General features: G+C 42.9%; 1 protein-coding gene across 3 annotated transcripts in view; it reads right to left on the reverse strand.

Annotated features, from left to right (window-relative positions):
* The window catches only part of LOC108714671 (cadherin EGF LAG seven-pass G-type receptor 3-like), a 152,167-nt gene that overhangs the window by 58,325 nt on the left and 72,433 nt on the right, over nt 1-21,409 (reverse strand). For all 3 annotated transcript variants that reach the window (XR_005967069.1, XM_041590844.1, XM_041590843.1), the window contains exon 3: nt 6,475-6,697. Coding sequence is in view for 2 of the 3 variants with exons in the window: in XM_041590844.1 (XP_041446778.1) it covers nt 6,475-6,697 (223 nt within the window). In the remaining variant the exon portion in view is untranslated. The remainder of the gene's footprint in view (nt 1-6,474; nt 6,698-21,409) is intronic.

Raw genomic sequence — 21,409 nt, forward strand, 5'->3', positions numbered from 1 at the left:
TCTTCTTCGGGGCGACTAATCTCCCCGAACTGCCTCCACCGCCTTCCCGCCGGCTAAAATGTAAATCGACGGTGGGGTGGCACTCGGAGAGATTTGTTTCCCGAAGTCAGGCAACTTCGGAAAAGGAATCGCTCCGAGTGCCATGCCGTCTTCTCCCAACCCGACTTTTTCGAGTTATTTTATTGATGGATGGATGGGCGTTTGTTCAAGCTTGGTAATAAAAATATGAGATAAATGCAAGTTTTAGTAAATACCCCCTTGGTGTCTAGCAAAAATCGAAAATGCAAGTTGATCCTAAGCTTGTATCAACAATTTCGTCTCAATGTCCCTGTTCCACCCATACACTTAAAGGGCATGTGTCTTTAAATGCTCCAGTGTGAGTTTATAGACCAAATTGCTCCAGTGTTGGAGCTTTCAGAACTTTCTATGGGAAACAGCAGGGGGTGATTTTGGGATGCTTTGACACTACAGTGAAATCTGTCCTGTAAATAGGACTAGTAGTATTGTTTAGGTCTTCTACTTTTTTACACACACAGGTATGGGGTCCATTATGCGGATAAATATGATCCAGAAAGCTCAGAATTACGGAAAGGACGTCTCCCATAGCCTCCATTTTAATCAAATTATACAATTTTTTTTTATAACATAACTATATCAGCACCTACTTGATCCCAACTAAAATATAATTAATCCTTATTGTAGGCAAAATAATCCTATTGGGTTTAATGCATTTTAGATCATTTTTTAATAGACTTAAGCTGGACATAGATGAAAAGATTTTTAAAAGATGCAATCATTATCGTGAGACCACGAATATTTCGAAACAATCGTTTAAATGTAAGATGTGTCCATCAACTAAAAAGACCATTTCAGGGGATATTGCCAGGAAAACAAAGGGGAGCTGCCTGCTTGGCCCTGCAAACATAGATACATTGCACTGGGACTGATAAAGATTTTTTAACCCGGCCGATCAATTTCCTGACAGATGTCGGCCAAAAATCGCAAGATGTACGATCGTTCGAATCCCACTAACCGCACGATAATTTCCAAGGATTGGTCGGACTACACTAAAATCGGTCGTTCGGCAAGAAAAATCTTTGCGTCTATGGGGAGCTTCAGGGTCAGGGCACACAGGCAGATTCACGGAGATTAGTCGCCCGGCAACAAAATGTAAATAAATGTATTAAAATGTAAATCGCCGGCGCAATGGCACTCGATGCGATTCGTTTTCCAAAGTCGTCTGAAGTTTCCTTGTGAGGCAACTACGGGCGACTTTAGAAAATTAATCGCGCCGAGTGCCATCCCACGGCGATTTACACTTTAGGGTCAGGGCAGACAGGCAGATTCAGGGAAATTAGTCGCCCAGCGACAAATTCGACTCTTGGGTCGAAAATGTAAATTGACGGCGGAATGGCACTCTTCGCGATTCATTTTCCAAAGTCGCCAGAATTTGCCTCACAAGGATGTTCGAGGAGGCAGGGGAGGCAGAAGAAGAAGAGGAGATTTGTCGACAGGCGACTATTCTCCCAGAATCTGCCTGTGTGCCCTGACCCTTAAGGTAGAGTCCTGCGCAGGTCCATTTTTTGGGACCCGAACCCGACCTGTACCCGCAATCCGCAACCCGGACCCACAACCCGCATTCTTACCCGCTTGGACCCGCTACCCGACCCTACCCGCAAGTACCTTATCCGCAACCCGGACCCACGACCCGCTGACCATCAAGAATCAGGAAGTGCTGTCATTGTAAACCGGAAGTGACGTCATCGGAAGTAGCCGTGACCAGAAGAAAGGAGTGAATATCGATATTGAGAAGACCCGCGGCCCGACCCGCAGAACCGCCGACCCGCGGGTACACCCGCACCTGGAACTTCTAAACGCAACCCGCAGGGTATCGCAAGTTTTTGCGGGTACCTGACCCGCTGCAGGACTCTACCTTAAGGTATGGAAATGCAAATTACAGAAAGATCCCAGAAAATCCCAGATCCTGAACATTCCCTGATAATAGCATCATACCTGTATATTATAGCCATAATTTGGTGGCATGACAGCAGGTCTCCTTAAAGACCTCATCTGTTAGCTGAATATGTTTCCTTAGAACGTTGTAGCTGTGTTGATAACTGAAAAGAAGGAGCCCTTACCCTTGAGCCAAGTACAGTTTTCCCTAACTGTCCCTAATTCTCAGCTATTTAAAAAAATGATTAATGCTATTATTCACTCACTTTAGGAAAATATAGTTTCCCACATTTTGAGACAACCACGTTCAGCAGCAGCATTTTGACCATCAATATTCTGTATAAGTGCAAGTGCCGTTGCCCTATGTGCCATTAGCCTAAAACAGATCGTAATCTCATAGCTAATTCCTTCATACTCTCTCCAAACAGAAGCACCAATGATCACTGTTTGTGTCTTAGTGGGGTGGACCATCATAATAGGACCAGAACCATAGCACAAATACAGAATCTGGTCATTAAAAACACATAAAGGCTGTACCAGGTCAGCTCCATATAGGCAGGCCATATGGTTATAGGAACTACTGTATTATGCAAAAACTCAATAATCCCATTTATTGCAAGCTGAATCCCCATCTCTCCTGGAAGAATGAGTTAACGGCTTTTAATGAATTCTTCCCCAGCTATAATTTTTATGTGCAATAATATTTTTAACAAAAAAAAAAGCCTTTTTATTGAAAGCCATAAACACAATGAAATGAAGGCCCCCCGGGCAGATCTACTTAGCAAAATGACTAGCGCAGGACCATTAGTCATGGCTTTAGATGAGGTAATGCTCTGACAGAATGAGGAGCTCTGGAAGGACTCTGATTGGATGGAACAGCTGCCCGCGGTGACATCACTACAAGGAGATCAGTTCTAATTGAATCACTTTGGGCTTGGTTTGATGTAGCAGAAATATCTAGATTGGGTGTGCCTGACAACAAAGAGACAAAAAAAGGTTTGGGTCTGGGTATCTATCAAGAAACTGGTTATTCTAATAAAATCAAGGTTGAGGGTGAGAAACAGACGGCCCTATAGATGTTTCTGAACTACAGCTGTCAGCACCCTCTAGCCAGGGCTGGAACTAGGGGTAGGAAGAAGCAGGGTCGGACTGGAGGGAACATTTTATTAGAACAATCATGGCTGCTCCCCTTTATGGGCAGAAACAAACAGTTAGATGAGATATCCTGCAGAGAATAACATAGGGCTATATATTTTACTGACTATTATAAAAAAGAATGCAAGCATACAGCCGCAAAACGTGGCTTTACTGACCCCCAACAGCAATTCCCTTTAAAGGAGAAGTAAACCCTAAAAATGAACATGGCTAGAAATGCCATATTTTGTTTATTGAACCAGCCTAAAGGTTCATCATCTTCATAGCAGTAATGATCTGGACCTTCAAATAAGACACAGAAGTTTCCCATCTTGGATTTTGTTAGAAATGTCAGCGACATGCACATGCTCAGTGGGCTCTGAGCGGCTGTTGAGAAGCTATGGGATTGTCGCAAGCAGAAAAAGAGGTTCGTATTTCAGATAAGCTGATGCTTCAGGGCTGATTATTACATGCTGATGCTAGTTGCACTGGTTTCTGTACTGCCATATAGTAATTATCTGTATTAATTACTAATCAGCCTTATATTGTGACATTTCTATTCTATGTGTACTGTATATTGTGAGTGGGTCCCTAAGCTCAGTAAGTGACAGCAGCACAGAGCATGTGCAGTGAATCAGCAGAAAAGAAGATGGGGAGCTACTGGGGCATCTTTGGAGACACAGATCTTCCTTGCTTAAGGGCTGTGGTTGCCTTGCGCAGAAAATTAGGTTTGTCTGTCATATAAGGGCAGAGACACATGCAAAGATTCGGGGAGATTTAGTCGCCCAGCGACAAATCGCCTCTTCTTCGGGCAACTAATCTCTGCGAAAAGCCTTCCGACGGCTAGAACTTAAATCGGCGGTGGGATGGCACTGGGATCGATTAATTTTCCTAAGTCGTCCGAAGTTTCCTCGTGAGGAAACTTCTGCACTTTTGAAAAACAAAACGCTCCGAGTGCCATCCCACCAGCAATTTAGATATTAAATGACGGGAAGGCAGTTCGGAGAGATTAGTCTGAAGAACAAGAGGGGATTTGTCGCAGGGCGACTAAATCTCCCCGAATCTTCGCAATGTGTCTGTAATATAAGCTGATGCTGCAGGGCTGATTATTACATTCTGATGCTAATTGCACTGGTTTCTGAGCTGCAATGTACCAATAATCTGAATTATTTAATAATCAGCCTTATACTGTGATATTTATATTCTATCTACACAGTATAGTGTGTGTCAGTCCCTAAGCTCAGTAACTCACAGCAGAGAATGTGCAGCAAATAAGCAGAAAGGAAGATGGGGAGCTACTGGGGCATCTTTGGAGACACAGATCTTTACTGCTAAAGGGCTGTGGTTGCCTTGGACTGGTACAGAAACCCAAAACATAATGTACAACATTTCTGCCCTACTTCTTTAGTTAAGTTTTAGTTCTCTAAAACTTCAGAAAGATAAGACGTTTCTCAAACATATATTGGCATTGCTTGTTGTTTAACTAAAAAGTTGGACCCTTTTACTTCCCTTATGATAATACCCCTGAAACTAAACTTACAAGCAGGGTATATTGTCCATTTAATATAACAGCTGCATCCATGCGTGCCACCCTACCCATATCGTGCATTATTTATGGTTGCCCTAGGATGTAATGCCTGCCAGTAGCCAAGCAGAGCGATTCTCAGACATCTCTAAAGAGACCAGCCTAAATATCTCCCCACATGAAAACTGCAATATCACTGTGCAAGGGCTATTTATCTTCTCAAGTCTCAGAAACTCTCTGCGGTTTCCTTATCAGCGGCGGGCACTGAGCGAACACATTAATTACACACAAATAGCTGGCCTTTCAACAGCAAAACTGCCAATGTGATTCCCTCATCCATTACAGTCACAGAATGAATATATTCCCCCTCACAAAAGAACTGGGAGATCACGGGCAAAGAACTGGGCCAAGTTTACTTAGGTGTGACAAGTCATACAAACAGATAATAACGCATATTTGTAATACGGCTCTGTGAAATTGGACATGGACGCTACTAATGGTTTCCTTGGGAGACTGCATTTTTATTCAGGATGAAATCATTAAAACCTGCCCCCTGTGAAAATCAGCGCATCTGAGCCAAGCTACATGTTTGGTTCATGAATACATGAATTAAAGTAAATAACTGGCCAAAGCATTAACTGAATAGTAGACATCTGAACCTAAATTCATTGCCCCCAAAACCCCCCTATTCTAGGGTCCGCTACTTCTGGAGGTCATGTGGGAGTGTGTGTAACTCCCCTAGAGACATGAACAATATCTAGAGCAGTGATCCCCAGCATGTTGCTCACCAGCACCTTGGATGTTGCTTTCAGTGACCTTGCTGATTTTTTAATTCCTAACAGAATCTCCTATAGGCTGCTAGTCCACATAGCGGCTATCAAATGGCCAATCACAGGACTTATTTGTCACCCTAAGAACATATTTCATGCTTGCTTTGCTCCCCTACTCGTTTTACATCTGAATGTTGCTCATGGATAGTTGGGGACCCCTGATTTTGAGATACACACGGCTAGTTTCCACACACAATAAATCTCCATGGTCAATGGATTACGCTTGGACTAGAACATGGGTCCCCAACCTTTTTTACCCCTGAGCCACATTAAAATGTAAAAAGAGTTGGGGAGCAACACAAGCATGAAAAAAGTCCCTTGGGTGCCAAATAAGGGTTGTGATTGGCTATTTGACAGCCCCTATGTGGACTGGAAGCCTAGAGGAGGCTCTACTTGGCACTATACTTAGTCTTTCTGCAATTAAAACTTGCTTCTAAGCCTGGAGTTCAAGAATAAGCACCTGCTTTGAGGCCACTGTGAGCAACATCCAAGGGATGTTGCTCACAAGCTACTGGTTGGGGATCACTGGACTAGAAGATCCATACAGTAACTGTTAGATTCAGCCATACATGGCCTGTTTTAGTCATTGATATCAATGGCTTCTCCACATCAATATGAGGCCTACAAATAAGAAAACATTTGGCCTAAATTAGTAATAAAACAACAATTGCCAGCAGATTGGAAAAGCTTTTAATGCCCAATCGAATGCCCTCTGGAGAACCAAGTCTAATCATGAAGTTATTCTGCTTATTCTGTAATGCACAACATGTTTTAGATATAACAATCCTTCATCAGGTGCTTAATAACCACCTGTTATATCTGAAACATGGCTTGCATTACAGAATAAACAGAATAACTTAAAGATTAGACGTGGTAGGAACAATCTGGAGAAAATACATATAGAACCCCCTCTGCTACAGTTCAATGAAGAAGTCAACACCCCATTGTCCTAAAAGCTATTTATTTACTCCAGACAGGCATAACATGGTTTGAATTTATGCTACAATCCATAACAAATCAGAGTGTACTTACGAGAGGGAAAGGCTCATGTGAAACCTCTGGCGCAGTCCTCGGAACATGACAAAGGATTTTGGTGGAAAGGAACGTGTCGACAGCTCACAAAATGGCTTCTCAAAGCCTCCAGATGGACACTGACATGTGAAGCCCCCTTCTGCTAAGTTGACGCAGGTTCCTCCGTTCCTGCACACACCGGGGACACAACGTCCTGAGCCACTGTCCACGTCACAGTTGTCACCTGCAGGAAAAGAACATGGAGGGAATGAGTCAAAGTGTAAGTTGATATACTGTAGGGATTCTGCATCTCCAGCTGGGCTGTGAAGTGAAAGCTGAACTGGTTACAGTGTTGTGTATTTTACATAATTGTAGACACCTCATAATGGAAGGAAGATGGCCTACATTCCTATTAGAGATGCACCGAATCCGGGATTCGGTTTGGGATTCAGCCACTGACTTTTTCAGCAGGATTCAGTCGAATCAAAGTGCCAAAGTCACACAAAAACGCAAGGCAATTTTTTTTTAAATGCATATGGTGCACGCGGTTCTCTTTTCCCCTCTATTGCCTAATTTATGTAAGCAAATTAGGATTTGGATTAGGTTCGGTATGCGGGCAAATCTTTCACAAAGGATTCGGAATTCGGGGGAAAACCCAAAAATAGTGTATTTGGTACATCCCTAATTCCTATCTCCTTCCACTGTTACTCCCCAGCTGGCCTGGACAGTTTGGCAGTATCCAACATTCTGGGCATATATGTCAGCTCAAGGTTTGGACAGTTTGATCCAGTTGGAGAGCAGATGATCTGTCCAAAGTGAAAATTCCATCTGCCAATGCATCTTGTAGGCAAGCGAATCTGCAGATAAGGAAGTGAAATGAAGCCACCCCTCCATTTTCTGAAGCTAGAATAGTTTGGGCTCTTGACCAGGGAATGTAGAACATGGCCAACCACATATATCACCAGTCATACGTTATCCATCTATTCGGCCCATGGAATTATTGGTTGGAGACCATTGAGGGTCAGCTAGTGCATGGCCATCTACAGCCTGATACAGATGATTTTGATACAATGGGAGACATAGATAAACTACAACCACTGTATAGGTATAACATATGCAAAGTGAAAGTCATTTGGCAGAAAGTTGTAGCACTCCAGTTGTTGCAAAAGCACAAGTCTCAGAATTCTCACCTTGCAGTTTAGCAATGACTCGCCAGCTAAAAAGTCCCTAGCTAGAAATGGACAAACTTATTGCAGTAGGAATGATTCCACCACTGTTTGTGACCATTATGACATGTTCATTCTTTGCCACTCACTTTACCTAACAAACATTTTACAACCATGGAGTCTACGAAGCAAGAGAAGCCAATGCAAGAGATCCATCATGGCTAGCTATGGTAGCCGGATTACAGCTTTAGCCATTCCACCCCCTCCCTTCCCAGTTAACTTTTGGATGGCCTATGGGAGTTCTATATTCTGGCTGCTACATAAGAGACAGTCCACCAGACAGTCCTGTACATTTGCATCTAAATACAATTGTCCCTTTATTACTGTCACTGTGACAAATGTCTTGCTGGACCGGTCCCATATACATGGTACATAATGCAATTTGGCGCATATGTAGCTTCCCATGGAACTGGTTACATTTGTCATACATCATTCATGCACAGCAAAAATAAGCAACCCCTGCATCCAACTGTTACAAGGCATCATACAAAATTCATTCATACCCTGTGACCTGGAACAGAAGCTTTTAAATTGAGTTCCCCAAGTAGACTGCAATATTGTGCAATCCAGTCCAAGTTAATGAGATCCATCTGATCCCATAGCCATTCATTGCTCTTATTTTATAGGAGGGCTCATTTACCAATGACAGGGGGTGTATTTGCTGGATGCTAAGGGCTTACTGACCCTACTGGAAGCACTTTTGCCCCTAACATTGGTAAGTGCTGGCTTTGCAGGGAGCAGGGTACAGCTTGAACAGGCCCTATACTTATCCCCTGTTTTTGAGTGTCTCTTGAACCCTATTTTTTTGGTGAGCCTTCCCTTGCTACTAGCATCCTCTAACACTCCTAATCCATGTCCTGGAGAACCTCCTGCCCATATATATATATATTATCCCTACAAAATACATCATAAATGAACCCTAAGGGGCACATTTACTTAGCTCGAGTGAAGGATTTGAATGCAAAAAACTTCGAATTTCGAAGTGTTTTTTGGCTACTTCGACCATCGAATTGGCTACTTCGACCTTCGGCTTTGTAATTGAACTAAAAATCGTTCGACTATTTGACCATTCGATAGTCGAAGTACTGTCTCTTTAAAAAAAACTTCGACCCCCTATTTCGCCACCTAAAACCTACCGAGGTGCAATGTTAGCCTATGGGGAAGGTCCCCACAGGCTTTCTAACAAATTTCTGATCGTAGAAAAATCCTTAGAATTGTTCAATTCGAAGGATTTAATCGATCGATCGATCGAACTAATTGTGGTAAATCCTTCGACTTCGATATTCGAAGTAGAAGGATTTAACTTCGACAGTCGAATATCGAGGGTTAATTAACCCTCGATATTCAACCCTATGTAAATGTGCCCCTAAGTGTGCCCTTTACTATAAACTCTATTTGGAAAAGCTGTTATTTCCACATTTGTGCTTAACTAATTTATATATTATATAAATATTTTTATATCTAATGGATTGTTCCCATAAGCATATTGTATTGTGCTGAGCCTGCTATGGGGCCCGTGTTCCAGTATATTCCATGGCACGGCACCGCATGTGCTAAGCTGCCCAGTTCACCCTTATGGCTCTGTAACCATGGCAATGCAGATGAATGCTGAATGCAAAGAAATCAAGACCTGCGCTTTCTGCCTTCTGTGTTGGTTTCTGTCCAAATTATTACAGAACAGGTGGGATAAATTGGACCAACTACTACATACGGTGCAGCATGGCTGGATGCAATAGAAAAAGTCCTCTTATTAAACTTGCCACTTCTTTAAAGGAGAAGGAAAGGTTAAAACTAAGTAAGCTTTATCAGAAAGGTCTATATAAATACACCAGTAAACCCTCAAAGTAATGCTGCTCTTAGTCCTCTGTCAAAAGAAACACAGTATCATACCTCCCAACTGTCCCTTTTTCGGAGGGACAGTCCCTCTTTTGACAGCTCAACCCGCAGTCCCTCATTTGTACTGGAAAGTCCCTCTTTTCTCTGCATTGAACAGCCAGAAAAAGAAACAAAGTTTCTCACTTTATTGGCTTTTAGAGCCCAGAACAGCTAACAGGTGCAAATAAGATACTTTGTAACAATTTTGAGACACAAAAACACAGTTTAGATAAGAAGAAATATTTTCAAACTTTCATAACCTGCTAAATTTTGTAAAACGAACATGGTAATTAGGGGGTGTGGCCACAGAAAGGGGTGTGGTCAATAAAATTGGTGCGCTACGTGCGGAAAAAAAAATTTTGCCCCTCTTTTTACTTCCAAAATGTTGGGAGGTATGCAGTATTTCTTTCCTTCTATTGTGTACACATGGGCTTCTGTATCAGACTTCCTGTTTTCAGCTTAAACCTCCAGGGCTAGGGCTTGAGCATGCTCAGTTTGCTCCTCTTCCCCCACCCTCCCTTCTCTGCTGTAATCTGAGTTTTCAGCATAAACCTCCAGGGCTAGGGCTTGAGCATGCTCAGTTTGCTCCTCTCTCCCTCCTTTTTTCCTCCTCCTTCCTCCCCTCCCTGCTGTAATCTGAGCCCAGAGCTATGAGTGAGCAGGGAGAGAATATATAAACAACAGTGGGTGGAGGGCACTCTAATTAGAAAAAATGTATTGTTTTTTAGAAGAGGTGCAGCATAGCCCCAGGGGTTCCCCTTGATTCGCCAAAACGTCGGGGTGATTCTCATTTCTGGCAAGGGAGTCTGCGCAAATTGGTGGTATATAAATGTTCAAAAAATGCTTTTTCTCTTTTTTTTCTTTAATATGTAAATACTCTGTACTCAAATTGATTGTATAAGTTTGCAAATGCAATTATATTACATATAAAAAGCTTTTTAAGAATACCACAGTGTGAATTTGGTAATGATTATTTTGTGAGTGCGCACGCCCTATATATTTCTAAGGGAGCAGGGAGAGACCCAGGCAGGAAGTGATATCACAACAAGCTAATATGGCAGCTGCTATCCTAAACAAACAGAGAGCTTCTAGAGCTGTTTACTCAGGTATGCTAACGCATTCTACAGAATAAATAGTCTTATAGCTTGTATTTCTGGGGCTAACCTATTGGCAATAAAATGGTTTGGTAGCTCCAGGGCTGCAGATAGTGATGGGGGTCCAGACATGCACTGAAATAAAGGAAAAACAACTTGTGGAATTAAAGGACGTGCAACCTGAAACCCTCGAGCTGTTGTTGAACTTCGAGCTTCGAACAGAAGCTGTAGGGCTACGTGCTGGACATCTTATGAAAGACATCTAGGGGGTATTTATCAAAGGTCGTGTTTTTATACCTCGAATGAGCTCGAATGAACTCGCAACTCAATGTTATCTTATTTAAAAAAAAATTGAAGTCCGAAAACTAATTTTCTCGAATTGCTCGAATGCATCGTGTTTTAAGGCAAAACCCTCCGAAAAACCTCAAAAATCAGACAGACTACAAACATCTTCAAATGGTTCAAGGGACCTCTGCCATTGACTTCTACATGACCTCGACTTTTTTCTCGGTTTTAGATGGTGTATTTTCAGATTCAAGCTACTTCCAGGGTCGGGGTATAATAAATTTCAAAAACTTTTGTTTGTTTTTTAACCTGAAAATTTGCGTTTTGACCAAAAAATACAACTTGAAAACTCAAATTTTCATGGAAAACGCAACTTGAACTTTAATAAATCTGCCCCTAATGTATAATGGGGCTCCAGTGGTAGGGGACTCTCTGTTTCACCCTAAAATCCTACTTGACAAAAACATTTTCTGTTCCTGTAAGTGAAATACACTCAGTTCCCTGTATGTGACACAATAGTCTTTCTGTCTCTTTAAGGAGAAACCGGATTATTACTGTTCTGTAGAGCTGTGTGCCTTACTGTGCAGGCAATAATATTCTGTCTCCAGCTCAGACACAGACTCCAACAAGTTAATTTAATATATTAATAAGAAATCTACCTTCAGGGCACCAACAGACCAATGTACTTATTTTCCTGTATCACAGCCGCTGCCCTCATATCTTGTCTCGTCTCCCACTGCACATTAGGCTCCTTCAGTAAAAATCTATCTGCTGCTTCCCTGCAAGTTTCACCCACTTTAGGGTAAGGCCACACGAGAGATTCGGGGAGATTTTGTAGCATGGCGACTAATCGCCTCGTCTTTTGAGCGACTATCTCCCCGAACTGCCTTGGCGTTTTTCGCGGTGAGGCAACTTTGGGCGACTATTGAAAACGCATCGCCGCGTGTGCATTAGCGCAGGTGAATTTGCATTGTAAACTATGGGGAAAAACGCTGAGGCAGTTCGGGGAGATAGTCGCTCAAAAGACGAGGCGATTAGTCGCCAGGCGACAAAATCTCCCCGAATCTCCTCGTGTGTCCTTACCCTTAAAAGGTAAGTATTGCTCTTACACTTTTTTCCCCCAAAATAAATATACTGTAAAGCTTATTCAGCTGATCATGATATATGTCGTTACTAGAAATTGCTTTAGCCAAATACAGCTATGGGACCTGTTATCCAGAAGTCTCGGGACCTCAGGTTTTCCGGATAACGGATCTTTCCATAATTTGGATCTTCATACCTTTAGTCTACTATAAAATCGATAATGGCCTGGTAGAAAGGTAAATATTTGGGAAGGCTACTAGCACCTCCCAACATTTTGGAAACAGAAAGAGGGACAAAAAGTTTGGCTTGCGGAGCCACGCCCCCTAAATACCATGTTAATTTTACAAAATTTGGCAGGTTATGAATGTTTGAACACATTTCTGTGGTTTTTATGTTTTATTACAGTTTTGCTAATGAAGGTGAATTGCCCTTTAAGCTGCAAGTCACAGTTTGCCCAAAGAGACCTGCTTATCTTAAATTGTTATAATTGTTTCTTTGCTTATCTTAAATTGTTACAAAAGTGCAACAGCTTTGTATTCTGGGCTCTCTGCCAAAAGCCAATTAAGTTACAAACTTTTTATCTTTTTTTGGCTGTTCAGTGCAGGAGATCAAAGAGAAAGTCGGGACTTTTCAGTAACAAACCCGGGACTGCGAGTTGAGCTGTCAAAATCAGGACTGTCCAGTGAAACATGGGACAGTTGGGAGGTATGTACTACCAGAAGTCTTTCCATTAGAGACAGGGACATGAGGCCCTAATTCATATACAATTTCAATAAATATTGGTAAAACAGGTCAACCGCTAAACACTTTGGGGGCCTGAAAAATAATTTGCTGTGGGACTCAGTAATATCTAGTTACGCCACTGATGAGAGAAATTATAATTATATACAAGTAGACAGCAGGGAGTATGTTTTTCAGAAGGCTAAGGTTCCGTCCATAAATAGTAGGGGCTGCAGCCCTTAAATTGGGGAGAGACACTACTCAAATAAGAGCTGTTCTACTTGCAACCATTTTGTTTTAGCTCCTAGAATTCCTGATGACTTTTAAGTGCCTGCTGGATAATGCAGTACAGTTATGGCATCCATTATGTGGAAACTCATTATCCAGAAAGCTCTGAATTACAGGAAGGCCATCTCCCATAGACTCCAGTATGAGCAAATAATTCTAACTTGTAATGATGATGATCTCCTTTTTCTCTGTAATAACAAAACATTCCCCTGTACTGGATGCAAACTAAGATAAAAACAGAGACACACGTTCAGATTTGGGGAGATTTAGTCACCCGGCGATAAATAGCCTCTTCTTCGGGGCAACTAATCTCCCCCACATGTCTCTGCCCTAAATCTCCCCGAATCTGAGCGTGTGTCTCTGCCCTTATGGCCATTTTAAGAAGACCTTGTTTCCAACAATTTGGAAAATGATACAGTTAGAAGACTACTTATATAGAGTTTTTTACTCTTATTTCCCCAAAAGAGAAACAGTTTCCTCCTGTACTGGCATCAACTAGAACAGATGCTTCCATGAAAGTGGCTGCCTGCTCTTTGTGTCTGGAACCTTTCATAGCCCACTCGAAGTGGGCTACTACCCAACAATGCACAGAACAAACACTTGTTTATGCCTGAGGTGGAAATGATTCCGATGAACTCTTCAGGGAGAGTTATTAGATTTCCTCCCTGCTTCCGGCTGAGCTGGCATCACTAACAGTTTATGGATACCCAGAGGAGGTAATTTCTTGGGCATACTGTGGAACGTAGAGCTTCTGGCAAACATTGTTTTGTGAGACATGAGAGATTAACCAGCACCTCCCCAGGCAGCAAAGCCAGGACATGTGGGAGAACAGAGTATCGGCCCTGCACAGCAACGAGGAACTTAAATGGTCTTTTGGCACGGTCAGAAATAAGGAGAGGAAAGCTTTGATGCCAGCACAGCAGATGGCATGGCTAGAAAGCACTTCTTCTTCTTCTGGAATCCCAATGGTTTCACATAAGAAAAAGACAACTTTGTATTACTTATTCAAAAGTTACAAACAAACTTAACCAGTAAAAAAACAAAGGAAAAACAAAAGATCAAAGGAGTAGTAAATAATTATTTCCTTCCGGTATAAAAATACATATGGCCAAAAAGTATTTCCGCCTAAGGAGCCCATGTTTTATTTTACCACCGCAGAGTAATATTAATAAATGCCAATATACAGATAAATATACAGATAAATAAGGCTATGTATAGAATAACCGAGGCTTGTATATTTTACTGACCATTTACAGGAAAAGCAAGTGGAACTTAATTATATAGTAGAGCATACTATAGACTTCAAGCTGTTGTTATATTACAACACAAGCCGAGAGGGAAACCTGTGACCCAGCAGCAGTCATAAAGGCTCATTTACAAACGCATGAAAAATGTGCAAAGTGCAATTTTCATATGCAAGTCACCATGTTTTTAACCACAATGCAGTGTTTCCCCCACCAGATTCCAGTGTGATTGCCCACACCGATTTTGCCAGCTCCACGTGTTAGCAAGTTGGGTGCAAGTTATGGCAAATCGATTCTTTTCAAATTGGGATTGCATAACTTCGGGGGAATGTTGTTAAAAATGGCATTAGGGTATGATTTTTTTGGTGCGCCTATTGACACAACCCACCAGAGCCGGGCCAACCCAGCCAGGCGCCCTAGGCAACCTGGCTGGGCACGGCGACAGCTGAGTGCGTGCTTGGGCATGCGCCAAAGTGCACTCGAGCGTGCACACGCCAAAGTGCACATGAGCGCATATGCGCAGAAGTGCTTTATTACCAAAAAATATTCGTGGCAGTCGGGGAGAGATGGGACCGGACAATGGGGTAGGCATCAGAGCAGGTATGTGCCTGGCGCCCCCCCCCCAGCTTTGCACCCTAGGCACGTGCCTACTCTGCCTAGCCCTAGTTCCGGCCCTGCAACCCACTTGGGGAAATCTGGATAGGGAGTCCTATCTCCAGGGTTCCCCAGAGCAAATAGCCAACATAATAGCACAACTAAATGGTGCAAAGAGAGTGCTGAACACAAGTACTGTACCTGTAATGCAGGGGTCCCCCACCCTTGTTACCCATGAGCCACATTCAAATGTAAAAATAGTTGGGGAGCAACACAAGCATGAAAAAAGTTCTTGAGGTGCCAAACAAGGGCTGTGATTGGCTATTTGGTAGCCCCTATGTGGACTGACAGCCTACAGGAGACTCTGTTTGGCAGTACATCTGGTTTTTATCCAAACAAAACTTGTCTCCAAGCCTGAAATTCAAAAATAAGCACCTGATTTTAAGGCCACTGGGAGCAACATCCAAGGGGTTGGAAAGCAACATGTTACTCACAAGTCACTGGTTGGGAATCACTGCTGTAATGAATGGTGTCAGTAATGGTGTCAGTCATTTTGGCAGAACTGTACTTGTGGCTAAGATTGAAATTAGCTAGATATTGTAACTACAGTTATAGTGTAAAGTTGGGCATCCTTGATATTAATGCTAGTCCTGTTTTAATCTCCATACTATGGTCTGTCCAACCAACCAGATTGACCAGATATCTGTAAATGCTGTTGGTGGAGGTCCCTTTTGGGCCATTGATCATAGCCTCTCTGGAAAGGTCTGCATTGGCCCCTACTGTGATCCAATCATTGGCCATGGGTCGGATTGGTCAGATTAGGCAAATAACTAATTAAAGTGACCGGTAAATGACCACTCTTGTATGAAGAACTCACCAAATGAGTGATTCTTTCTGTGCATGACCAGCTTTACCCCAGTTTAGCTCCAGTTAGAGCTCTCCCACATGCACAACATAAAGAATGATGTAAATGAGAAAGAAATGAGCACTATTTATGTTTATTTGTTTGTTTTGAGGCAAAAATACAAAAATTTAGCTCAGTATTTGCCATTGTAACACTATTAAAAGAATAATTCCTGAAGGTAGCACGGAGTGTATTTTTAGAGAGGAAGAGCAGTTATATCAGGTTTCAATTATAACTATATTATTACTGCCAATCGTGAAATGAGCTACTAAGCAAATAATTGCTACACAGAGAAAGGGGGAAAAACTTGCAATGCTCTTCAGAATCTCATTACAGGGGCCACTTACATTCCTCACTCACGAAAATATTCTAAACGGATGTTTTCTTGCCAAAATCTCTGTATTGCTGCAATATGATAGCATTTCCTGGGGTAATGAATAGCAGAGCTGGACAGAGTCATAGGCCAAGGAAGGCAGCCAGCTCCGCATTAGAGCAATTACTGATTTCAGCAGGAAAGAGGCAATTGGCCTTCCACTAACCCCACCGAGCTAATGTCCTTCCCTAAGTGGGTACAATCAATTGGACGCTATTTCTCAGGGATTTTATACTCGGTTACAGTAACGCTGGAGTGAAGAGACACCGCATCCCCTCCGGGATCGATGTGAAATTTGTGGCTATATATCTTTAGTGGTGATCGTGGTGACAGCTTGTTCTAACAAGTTACTGCTGGGTATAATGGGGAATTTATGAGCACCCAGTAATAATCGATAATGACTAATATACATGGGTCAATCATTCTCTAGATTAATAATATGGTGTGACACCTGTTTATGGAGCATTTGAGAAAGGTTGGGGCCGTAAATATGACTATGGTCGGCCACATACAACCTGGCTGGCTCCAGTTGGGCAGCTCTGAGCTATAGGATTAATATGAGCATCTCAATAAACTCTACAGAGCAGTAGTCTTTATCCATTTCTATGGGGGAAGGAGGAAACTGCAGTAATGGATTAGGACATTTATTATGTTGAACTGCTGAATTTAGGCAGCAAAGGAATGGGATGTACGTTAAAGCTTTGGGTTTTGAACAATCAAGGGTCATGAAGCTAGTGCTACAATCACTTTTTTGAATGTAATGACACTCAAGGTGTGTACCTCTATCAGCAATTTGATTGGTCTGCAATAAGCTAGACTGCAGCCTGATTGGCCTATAGTAAACTGAATAATCGCTAGATTGTTGCCACTTCGTTCATGCTAGAACCAACCGTTTACTCTAGGTCTCTTTACCTTCACAATAAGTTTGGTAGGCAGCAAACTCTCTTCTAACACTGTAGAACAAATGTCCAGGGTCTACACATGGCACTGCCAGCAGCATGTACCAGGGGGACTCGGGCATCCTCTGCAAGTTATTTGAGAAGGACTGATAACGTTTGACTATCCAGTCCCAGTGACTCAAGACTGCAGCAGCCCAGCCTAAGAGCGTCTGCCTGCTCTAAAATGGAGTAACAAAAGAAAAGGCAGGGGAGGGAGTAGAGACAGGCCAAGGAAGGAGCAAGTATAGAGACAGAATAAGGCAGGAGTGGGATGGAGTGTGCGCAGAGACAGGACAGACTCAGAAACCACTAGGCAGACTGAGGAAGGCAGGAACAAGAGAAGAGGGGTGAGAGCAAAAGCAGAAAGAGTTTGGGACTCGCCACAGTGCTCAACGTACCGGATGCTAACGCTCAGACTAGAAAGTGATGTGGGGAAGTGGGTTTATATAGGGCACAAGCAGCTCTGATTGGCTGACCAATAAGGCTGCTGGGTTGTAATGGAAAATCCAAGTCTGAATATGAAAATGGGAGATAAGAATGTTCCTGCTGCTCTCCTGGCCCAATGGTTAAGAAGAGCAGCCAGCAATTAGGAGGTTCCCGGTATTCCCAGCAGAGCCTTACATATAGCAGCAAAGGGAGGAGCCACTTCATATTAATCCCCTTGGTTACAAATATGATGGTGGACATGCAGTCTACAACACATACAAAACAGCTGGAGCAAACAGCTGCAAGCTTAATTATATGTATCCCAATTTGTAACTGTCTGTAGCTGTTTACTTCCAGCTTGACCTTAAATGCACTCCTCTAGAAAAACAAAAACAGGTTTCCAGAAGAAAAAAGTGTCCTAATTCAAAATTAATCTTCCACCCTCAGTCGTGTGCAGCTGCTAACAAAAGGGAAAGTCTGCCTCCCCACTGTGCAGTCGGCTGCACTTGGCAAAGTATGAAGGCAAAGAGCGGCTGTCAGTCCTAGATATTGCCAACACCCTGCACACCCTGTACATCTATCTGCTACGCTCTTATCTAATGCCATTGTCACAAGAAACCAATATAGAATTCTGAAGCCTGGTGGCTGCTATGTCTTTCTGAAAATTATTATAATGTTTATTTGGTCACCTCTTTAATTAACAGGGATCAGTTCAGTGGTTTCTATTGAACCACTGATGGTTATTGGGCAGACTGTATGTTAATCATCCAATTGAATTGCAATAAAGACTAACTGGTGTTGTGAATTCTCTTAAATAGATATGTAAACTAATATCCGGAAACTTGTTATCCAGTAAGCTCCAAAACGTAGGTCTTATAATAAAGAAAACACTGGATTGGTTGCAGAACCCTGTATCATTTTATCTTAGACCAAGCTTCTCTGCATCATATAATTGGCTTATCATCATGCTAAAACCACCAAGGTATACCAAAATAAATCGCTGTATACCTCAAAGATATTTGAGGGACAAAAAACAGAAAAATAATAGAGTGTATGCAACAGGGGATGCTGGGAATCGTACTTAAGCAAAGAGCTGGAGGACCTCAGATATAAGCTCCTTGCTGTAAAGTTGGCGAGAATTCAGTGTATCTCTTCTAAAAACATCAGAAGGGCTCACTGGATGGATTAATCCATATAAGCCCCTTCCCAGGGAACAATAATTAAAAGATTAGTGTATTAAATACCAATTAAGTCCAACAAAATGTCAAACCTCAAGTGGGGCATGCCCTAATGGCTAGCGGAGAAACACTGCAAAGAAAAAGAATTTAAGTATCCAATTAGCCACTGTAAGCAAGATTGACTGCAGTAGAGGCAGCAGTGCAGGGTCCCGCAGAAAGGAAAGGGTCTGGGTGGGATGTAGGATTCAACAGAACAACCTTCTACTGACATTACTTTGATCAACATTATCCAATAATCCTGGCACGAGATGTCTATTGATCTGCTGTCCTGCTCTACGTTTTGCATGATCATTGTTGCACCCAGCTGTATCTTATTCTCAGCAAGGACAGGTGCACTGTGTCTTTTATCAGCCAAACTATCCAGCACTCAGTCCTCCAGCTGCATCTCCTGCAACCCCCAGTAGCTTGGTACCATCAGGGGATTTTATGGGTGATGGTGAATGGTTATTGTTCAAGGGCAGCTGGGGGTGAGGAATGAATGAATCACAAGGCAGGAGGAATACAATAAATGACTTGGACTTAGCAGGGGGGGACAGCTCTCCTGATGTTGCTGTTGGTCTTCCTCACGTCGTGCTGGGCAGAATAAGATCATTAAGGGGGTGAAGTGATGCACATTTACTGTACATCCACAGCTTCTGAGCAGAGAAATCTATTTCACTTTAGGGTAAGGCCACATTGGGCGTTTTGGGGAGATTTGGTCGACTGGCAGGGCCGGAACTAGGGGTAGGCAGAGTAGCCTAGGGCGCAAAGCTTGGGGGGCGCCCGGTACCTTTAAGTGCTGCCTACCCCTGTCCAGTCTGCCGTTCTGTTCGTGTACGCATGCATGCACCTATCTGGCATCAGGTTGCGTGCGTCCTGTTCTATGTGCGCATGCGCCTATCTTACAGCAGGGTGGCGTGCGCTGTGAGACTGCTTCCAGCGCGCATGTGTGCACTTAAGTATGTGTGCAGTCACGTATGTGTGCGCACAGTGAAGAGGGCGATGCAGCTGACCACTTGCCTGGGGCGCCCGGCCCATCTGGCCCGGCTCTGTCGCCTGGCGACTAATCACCTCGTCTTTGCAGGGACCAATCTCCCCAAACGCCTTCCCTCACTCTGCACCGGCTAAAATGAAAAAACGCCGGTGAAGAGTGAGGGAAGGCGCTTGGAGAGATTGGTCGCCGCAAAGATGAGGCGATTAGTCGCCAGGCGGCCAAATCTCCCCAAAACGCCCAGTGTGGCCTTACCCTTAAAGCTGCAAAGATAAGAATACATGGAGGTGTCCCACTAGTCAATAATAAACAATGCATTGGTAAGTCTTCTAACCAAGGGCCCAAACCAAAGTCTTGAATGTACATAAGGGGTCAATTATGACTGCAAGTGAATTTGCTGTAACGCAAAATTGTCCACAGACTGTGCACAAAATGGGGGTCCCTGTCCTTGTCGACCCAGACCCACTCCCCCAGCCTTCCCCTGGACCCAATCACCACCGTTAAAAAAATACGGTATGTGTAGGCGTGAGTGGAGGGATGTTGTGGCTGGGATGAGGGGCCCAGGTATGAGAAAAGGGGATTGTAGTTGGGGCGGGGGTAGTTTGCTGGCCCCTGAGATGGAAGTCTCCCTGGTGGCCCCCAGTCTGGTGCTGGGAGGCAGCAGTATCTTAAGGGTTCCCATAGCCCCTTTCTCACTTTCTGCAGAACACTTGTACCTAAAGAACTGAGTACACAAGTCATTTGACAGCGAATGTCAGAAATAACATAATTTAAACGTAGTGTAAATTTATTGCAATGGTATCCAGGGCATCACCCCCGCCTCACCACCACCACATGTTGTGAAATGAATAGGTATTTTGTTTCAAAACAATATTTCATGAAAATTTAGATTTTTGCAGAGGGAGCAAATTAATTTGCCATTACTACTTCCTTTTGTATATTTCTATAGTAGATCACTATCCTCTCATCAGGAAGTGGTACATGATGTGCACGAGGCCCAGTTGTGTGTGCTTGTGTGTCTACTATTTGTATATGTGTATATACTGTATGTATAAATATATAAGGGGATCATATAATAATCTCTCTAATGCTTTATTTACCAGTAGGTCCTTACAACAAACACAGGGTCACCCATTCCAATTAGAAGAAAAGAGGTTCCGCCTAAATATTGGTAAGGGGTTTGTTACAGTGAGAGCTGTGAACATGTGGAATTCTCTCCCTGAATCAGTTGTACAGACTGATACATTAGATAGATTTAAAGGAGAAGGAAAGGCTAAAATTAAGTAAGCTTTATCAGAAAGGTCTATATAAATAGACCAGTAAACTCTCAAAGTAATGCTGCTCTGAGTCCCCTGTCAAAAGAAACACCTCCCCTCGCCTGCTGTAATCTGAGCCCAGAGCTATGAGTGAGAAGGGAGAGACTCAGGCAGGAAGTGATGTCACACCGAGCTAATATGGCAGCTGCTATCCTAAACAAACAGAGAGTTACAAGACATGTTTACTCAGGTATGGTAAAGCCTTCTGTAGAATAAAAGTAGTGTTATAGCTTGCACTATTGTGGCTAATCTATTGGCAATAAACTGCTTCGGTAGCTTTCCTTCTCCTTTAAGAAGAGGTTGGATGGTGTTTAGCAAGTGAGGGAATACAGGGTTATGGGAAATAGCTCATAGTACAAGTTGATCCAGGGATTAGTCCGAT

Source organism: Xenopus laevis, chromosome 4L (assembly GCF_017654675.1).
Source record: "Xenopus laevis strain J_2021 chromosome 4L, Xenopus_laevis_v10.1, whole genome shotgun sequence".
Taxonomy (NCBI): domain Eukaryota; kingdom Metazoa; phylum Chordata; class Amphibia; order Anura; family Pipidae; genus Xenopus; species Xenopus laevis.